Here is a 7,914-nt window from a genome sequence, read left to right on the forward strand (position 1 = left end):
TTTCGTCCCTGTAATGGATAAATAAAAATTTCAGATAAATATCCAATAACTAAAGGAATAAAAATTACTTTTTAAAATCAAAGTTGAGTCAAATTGATCCAAGGGGTGCACATGATTATAAACACTATTGATTGTAAAAGGCCCTTTGAAATTGCAAATACTCCTGCTGCTCACGTCAAATATTTAATACGTTTCCGCATAGAGTAATTCAGAAAAAGCCATCAGCTGACATGCTACGACATTACTTCACGATACCTATCGTAGGACTAATTACAGTTTAAGAAATTTTTGGTGATTGTTTTCCAAAAAGTTTGTTGAAGGTGTTAAAATTAAGAAACATACTCAAAGTTAAACAAAAAAACAAAGATAACAAACAACAAAGAAACTACAAAGTGAATTTGTCAAACTCCAGAAAAATAGAAGAGCTAGTAAACAATCCAACAGCGATGGATACAAATTAGAATTAGATCAACAAAGCTTTTTTGCTTGCGTGGTGTCCAACAATTTTTGATTAACGACGAACGCATAGAAGTGTCATCATAATAGAAAACAACAACAATATCATTAGCTAAAGATAGGCTCCATGAGTAATTCAACTAATAATGGTAGCGGCGGTGGTCGCCGTTCTCAACAAGTGGATTGGAACAGATTTGGGCTGGACGATGATGGAGAGGTAGTGGTAGCTAATTTTCGGCAGAGAGGGGCTAACACGGGTGGTTTCGTAGATCTCGGCAATGAGCACACATATGCTTCCGGCGGTCATCAAGCGTCGGGGGCCAATGAAATTTTCGCACAAGTACAAGGAGATAAACCTTGGTAAGCATGGAAACGCTTTTCGGTTGGTATACCAAATTAATTTGATACGTTGTTAATTAAGGTGGCGCTCTAATTTCTTTATATCTCAACCTGTGTTGTTTGGGACATGGGATGGCGTTTTCACATCGTGCCTCATCAATGTTTTTGGTGTTATTGTATTTCTTCGATCAGGGTGGATTGTGGCACAAGCAGGAATAGTTAATGCAATGCTTATTATATTTTGCACGGTTGTTATTGCCCTAGTATCTGTACTCTCAGCTGTAGGAATTTGCGAAAGATGTCGTGTAGAGAGTGGCGGTGTATATTTCCTGATAGCCCACACGCTGGGCTCCCGTTTTGGTGGTTCATTGGGTCTGTTGTATTGCTTTGGACAAGCGGTAGGATGCGCTCTGAATGTCATGGGTTTTGGAGAATCTATGGCTGGCCTAGTCGGCCTCGAAGGTAATAAATGGGCTATTAGAGGTTTTGCTGCGGCAGCTGTAATACTTTTGGGTTGCATCAATGTAGCCGGAGTGAAATGGGTCATTAAACTACAATTCATACTACTAATGATACTGTTGGTATCAGCTTTGGATTTCATGGTAGGCAGCTTTATTGGCGAAGACCCTCGTAAGATTTGGAATGAATTATGCGATGCAAATCATATTTTAATAATTGTTACTGATTACAGAAAATGGTTTCGATGGTTGGGTCAGTAGTAATTTTGTAGAGAATCTCTGGCCGAAGTACGAGGATGGATATTCATGGTTCCGTGTCTTTGGTGTATTCTTCCCTACTGTAACTGGTGTATTATCTGGAATTAACATGAGTGGTGATTTAAGATCACCGAATACCGATATCCCAAATGGAACTTTAGCAGCTTTTGGAACTTCGTAAGTTGAATTTATGTGTTTCAATTTGAATTATTGACAAAATAGAATTTTAGAAAATCGATTTTAGAAAACTAAATCTATCTCCGATTACGGCACGGTAAAATAACCAACGATCGCAAAAATAAAATAGTAGATTTCAAAAATTTAAAAAAGTCCACCTTTGCAGGGGCAAAATATAAGTCGATTTATACAAATTCATTCTTAAAAACGATAAGGCAAAGTGATAAGAAAATAATTATTCACGAACTTTGCTATTTTCCTTTAGAATAGAAGAACATCATTTTGATGTTTCTCTTTAAATATTTATTTTTAGAACATTCCTTTATATGGTCTTCATTTTATTCCTTGGTTCTACATGTCAACGAGCAACTTTACTTACCGATTTTATGATTTCTGTGAAAGTATCTGCCGTACATTTCTTGCTATTGGCCGGTATTTATGTATCGAGTATGTCCTCCTGCTTGGGAGCAATGTACGGAACACCCCGTGTATTGCAATCAATTGCCAAAGAAAGCGTTATTCCTGGTATCGATGTATTGGCCAAAGGAGTATGTGTTTAAAAAAGAAGATATTGTATTTGTATTAATTTTCTCGTTTATTTTCCAGAGAGGCCCCAATAAGGTTCCCCTTCATGCTATGGCAGTTGTGGCAGTTGTTACTGTAACCTTCATTATTGTAGGCGATATTAACTTCTTGGCTCCCATTGTCACTATGCCATTTTTGCTTACATATGCTTGCATTGACTATTCTTATTTTGCTTTGGCCCAGACTTTTGACATACAAGAGCAGCGTGAGGAACGTTTTCGCATACAAGCCTCTTCGCCATCCTATGAGACTAGACGATATGGTGCCACGCAAGATGGCAACGATTTGGACTTGCTCTTTCCCGATAGGGTGCGCCATAAAAACTTACAAAGTCCACAAAATTCACCTTTACATGTGCCTTCAACAACGAATAATGTAAACACTCAACAAAATGGCTTTGTATCAAATACAGAAGCTTCAACAGCCTCATCGACACCAGTTTTCCAGGAAGGTGTAAATAGTACAAATGCAGAAGGTAATCTGGAGGCCGTTACCACACAAGAAAATGATGAAGAGGAGCCTATCGCCCCAATTAGACCTCCTATTCATTCAAAAACAAAGAATTGGTATTCCGGTTATTGCAACAGATGGGCTTCACTTTTGGGAGTAAGTAAAGATATGCTTATGTTGTGATTTTACAATTTACCTGTGTTTTTCTTTTAAATAGGCCATTACTAAGCTTCTGGTTATGTTGTTGGTCAACTGGTACTATGCGTTGACCTGTTTCTTGGTTGTTTTTGTAGTGTGGTTCTATGTGGGCACAGCCAATCCAGCTGTTAAGCCAGGCTTAACGGCAGAATTCAATTTCTTTGCTTGGCTAAAAAGCGTTATATTCAGATGTTTCGGGTAAGTTGTAACCTCAATGACTATACAATGCGTACATTTAAGGAAAATACACGAATTGATTTAGAAACAATTGAAATGCAGATGGAATTGATTTGGATTTTTTTTCAAGGAAAAGTGCATATATTGCAATTTATTCTCTTCGTTTTATTACAATTTAAAAATGCATATCTTTTTTTCTTCTGCAGCAAACGAATGCATGAATATGAACAAATTGTTGTGACACCCTCTTGTCCGGGTGTTGATCTTTCACCCACCCAAATGAATGAAGAAAATGAAGACTTTTCCCAAAGAAGAAGATATCACCAATCGTCTGTCATAGAGGGTCATTTAGTCGATGACATTTAAAAACCAGCTTTACAAAAAAAAAAATCAACCGACAGAAGCCAGCTAACCATGCCACAGGACCAAGAAAATATCCCTACAAAATACCCTTCATTGTCTGGAAAAGTAAACAATGCCGCTGGCTTTTTTGAACTGGCTACCAAGCAATATTTAGGACAAATATTTACAAAGAAATCATTATTCGAAACAAACAAAAGCTCAATAAGACAATTTTGATAAAAAAGAAAGAAACTTTTATAATTCCCCAATAAAACTCTTATATACACATTTATATTTCCTAACAACTTTACACACCACAAAAGGAACACAAACACCACACATTCAAGAGAGGCATTTAAAGATTATTGAAACAATTAAAAGTATTTCGGCATTACTCACTTTTTTTATTTAGTTGACTTCATCTAGCCATTCTTTAGCGTTATTTTTGTTCCTTAAGTGTTCTTGCTTAAGCAAACGTCATCGTCTATGTTATTCCAAATGAGAACATTTTTTTGTTATTTTTTGGAAGACATATGTGATACTTGAGATAATAACAATTAAAATTTAAATAAACTGCTTTATACTCGTGTATTTACCTATATGTAAATCAAACATATAAATCAAATTGCAAAGGGAAATCAAACGATAAGTTTCAATATATAAATTCCTATTTGAATCCTTTACTTTTTGATTTGTACTATTTTTCCTACACTCTTTTAGTTTATTGTAAAATCCAAGTGTTATATTACTGCTATGATTAATTTTAATTACGTGTCTACTTAATTTAAATATTTGTGAAATATTTAATACTATCTTTAACAAATAACACAAACAGCTAAATTATTTAACACCATGTTTAAACTACTTTAATATAACCAAGAATTTAATACAAATTGTAAAAAAGTGTAATACAATTGTGGAGTTAAAACTTTACACAATTAAAAACAAACAATAACAAATATTTAAAATAAATTTATATATACATGAATAAATAACAACAAATCCCTATATATATTATATATGAAAACATTGTATTGTATATTTATAACAAAATTTGTATGTTTAGGAAATAAACGCATTTAATGTACAATGAACAATTATCCAGATGCGCTACAGCTTGGAATATTTTTTTCTATGACTTACAGTAATGCTAGCAACGATAGCATTTACAAAATATGAAGTAAGCGAACTGGCATAATATCTTGAAAAGGAAAGCTTAAGATATCAAACCTGGAGATGGGTTCAAATGATGGATACTGGAGGCTAACCATGGCATTCAATATCACAATTTTCTAATCGGAATTTAGAATTTTCAAATTACTTGTTTACATCTTTTTGGCATATCGGAGGATAAAAATGTAAGAATATATTTCTAATTTATTACAATATATCTCTAATGAAGAATATTTCGAAAAATGAATGGCGCGATTGACCTCCTCGTGAATATATCAGAAATGTGGCCATATGTAAAAATCGTTAGCATATAAATGGGACTTGAAGATGGTGGAGGAATAGAATTATGTACGTACGGGGGTAATTATGGCTCTGATATTACTATGTAATAATTGTTATACAAATGGATTAAAGATGGGTGATTCGATTCATACATTGTGGACCCCCTACCAAGAGAATCTGGTGCATTTGTGCTAACGGAACAATTGAAATGCCCTCAATACTATAGATGTAGTCGTGAATAACAATTTTCTACTCACATAGGATCCTTGTGTATATGTGGAAAGTCGCCAGCCTTAATATTGGAAACAAGTAAAATTTCCTGCTTTCTGTTTTCCGTGATGATAAAGTGTTCACCTCTTTAAAAAACTTAACCCAATTCATTGACACATTTGTATTATCCCGTTTACACACTCGATTGGTAAGTAACAACTTTTTAAGATTTTGCACTCGATTTATAAACGAAATTAATAAACCAGATAAATTAGCGAAAATCATGAACTAGTTTTTTTAAAGAAGTAAAAATAAAACTTGGAAAAAAATGTCAATATCGAAAATAGGTGAAATTTAATTCAATGACAGAAAAGTGTACACTCAAAGAAAACCCTTAGTGAATAAAGCATAAAAAATTTACTAAAATATTAAAAAGTTTTCTGACAATAGGAAAAACAGTTGTTGTTTTGAAAGTTTACTCAGTACAATGTTTGCAAATTTTTTTTTTTCTAAATTGCTTAAGAGATTTTAAGGCTTTTTGTTTGTCTGAAATAAAATAATCCTATATATTTTTTTATTTTAAGACATAACAGCAAATTAAATTTTTAGCTAATTGCTTAATTTACCATGGGTGTACAATTGTATAAATAGCAAAACCATTCAAAATCAACAAATCCAGAAAATCAAATATCAACAAGTTTTCAAACGCTGTTAAGCGTAAAATCAGCATTTTTGTAAAATGTCCACCAAAAGCAGATGAGAAGAAAACTTTATTTAGCATCTTGAAAGTCATGAATATATCTTGATATTGTGTTTATATCGGCACTTAAAAACGAGTATTATGTTAATATCATGTATGGTTGTTAAGTATAGGAATGCTACAGGCACTCCAATCTAATTAAATTGCCTGCTAAGCTATGCCATGTGATAAAGGAAAAGTTCAACAGTGCTTTCCCCATATTTCATAATTTCTTCGTATGCATATTTTTAGACATCTTTCGGAAATAGAGGTCTTTGTGTTTTATTATTTTGTTGCGAAGTGAACTATACTTAATTCCTATATCCTGTTTGCCATAGTCTTAACAACTGGTTGACCATTTGATGGAGGGTGTGAATTGTTACCTCAACAGTGATTGTGTTGGACCATTAAACAGAAAATAAAGAAAGACTGAGACAAACCATTTAAAACCGCATGAAAATCAATAATGAAAAATATTTAATTGTACACCTAAAAAAACAAGGCTGTTAATGATAACAAACATATATTTATAATTCATTTGCTGTGGTTCTTATATTATTTGCAAATTAAAGCATAACAACATTTTGTTCGAATTTACAAGTTTTTGAGGATATTATAGTGTAGGAATATATAGAAAATATATGATAGTTGTATAAATTAAAAAAAAAAATTAAAAAAAAAAAAATGGCTAACATTTAAATGCCTAAAACAGCAGAAGACTTCCGGTTTTCCAGATTTTTTCTCAAATGTTTAGTATGGTTTTTTAGCAGCAATGGTTTATGCCCTTATTTCGCTTTGCTTACTTACCACATTTTTTTAGTGTAGGTTTTGCTTTGTGGCAAATATAATGACCTTTCTCTTAAACATTAATCTAGGTAAACACATGAAAACACAATGAACATTAAGTTATTTTGACTGTCTTACTAAGTCTTTTCTCAACAGAGACATTTCGCAAAGATTTACAAAATTACTTGGGCAACAACATCTCTTAAATCATGTTGATGTATTATTCAAATACATATATTGAAATATGTGACTTTGAACTTGGAAGGGAAGATCATATCGTTCATGTGATATTAATTTTCTTGTTTAAATAAATACTTAAATTGTGGGCGAATATACTTTGCGCTTGGATTTTTTTTAATAATTACATTCCGAATCTAATTGCAGTAAATTTAGAAGATTTGTGTGGAAGGTTAAGTTCAAGGTGTTGTAATCACAAAAAATTGATTAATAGAGAATGATACGGGATAAATCTTAAGGAAATATGCTCTTTTTGATGGGATCTTATACCGAAAAAAAACATTCCTCAGGAACGAAATTGTAAACAGAGGAAATTCCCCTTTCAGTATTTTCTTTAAAAACAATCAAACATGAATTTATGGCAAACCATTGTACGTTGGACTTTAATATTTATATGCTTTAACAGGTTGGCTGATAAGTCCCCGGTCTAACAAAGAAAAACACATTTTTGTTTGTCAAAATTCGTTTTTATTATTCAACATAGTTCCCTTCAAGAGCGATACAACGATTATAACGACCTTCCAATTTGTTGATACCATTTTGATAGTACACCTTCGGTTTTGCCTCAAAATAGGCCTCAGTTTCGGCGATCACCTTCACTTCATTGCAGCCAATTTTTTTTGCCTGCGAGCATCCTTTTGAGCTCTGAGAACAAGAAAAAGTCGCTGTGAGCCAGATCTGGAGAATACGTTGGGTGGGGAAGCAATTCGAAGCCCAATTCATGAGTGTTTGCCATCGTTCTCAATGACTTGTGGCACGGTGCGTTGTCTTGGTGGAACAACACTTTTTTCTTCTTCATATGGGGCCGTTTTGCCGCGATTTCGACCTTCAAACGCTCCAATAACGCCATATATTAGTGACTGTTGATGGTTTTTCCCTTCTCAAGATAATCGATAAAAATTATTCCATGCGCATTCCAAACAACAGAGGCCATTGCTTGCCAGCGGACTTTTAAGTCTTTCCACGCTTCGGAGACGGTTCACCGGTCGCTGTCCACTCAGCCGACTGTCGATTGGACTCAGGAGTGTAGTGATCCATCCATCCATT

General features: G+C 33.7%; 1 protein-coding gene across 1 annotated transcript; it reads left to right on the plus strand.

Annotated features, from left to right (window-relative positions):
* Positions 1-277: 277 nt before the first annotated feature.
* On the plus strand, positions 278-3,732 carry LOC142228626 (solute carrier family 12 member 8). The gene is made up of 7 exons (XM_075299121.1): positions 278-816; positions 878-1,425; positions 1,487-1,688; positions 2,002-2,236; positions 2,295-2,879; positions 2,941-3,119; positions 3,305-3,732. Exons 1-7 carry the CDS (start codon positions 584-586, stop codon positions 3,462-3,464), a joined length of 2,142 nt encoding a protein of 713 aa, XP_075155236.1. The 5' UTR covers positions 278-583; the 3' UTR covers positions 3,465-3,732.
* The last annotated feature ends 4,182 nt before the right edge of the window (positions 3,733-7,914 follow it).

Source organism: Haematobia irritans, chromosome 3 (assembly GCF_050003625.1).
Source record: "Haematobia irritans isolate KBUSLIRL chromosome 3, ASM5000362v1, whole genome shotgun sequence".
Lineage (NCBI taxonomy): Eukaryota > Metazoa > Arthropoda > Insecta > Diptera > Muscidae > Haematobia > Haematobia irritans.

Bases quoted from the DNA above. Each gene is read 5' to 3' on its own strand.
- LOC142228626 (XM_075299121.1), top strand. From the start codon at position 584: ATGAGTAATTCAACTAATAATGGTAGCGGCGGTGGTCGCCGTTCTCAA. The intron at 817-877 runs GTAAGCATGGAA...TTGTTAATTAAG, and splicing joins GTACAAGGAGATAAACCTTG to GTGGCGCTCTAATTTCTTTA. The intron at 1,689-2,001 runs GTAAGTTGAATT...ATTTATTTTTAG, and splicing joins TTAGCAGCTTTTGGAACTTC to AACATTCCTTTATATGGTCT.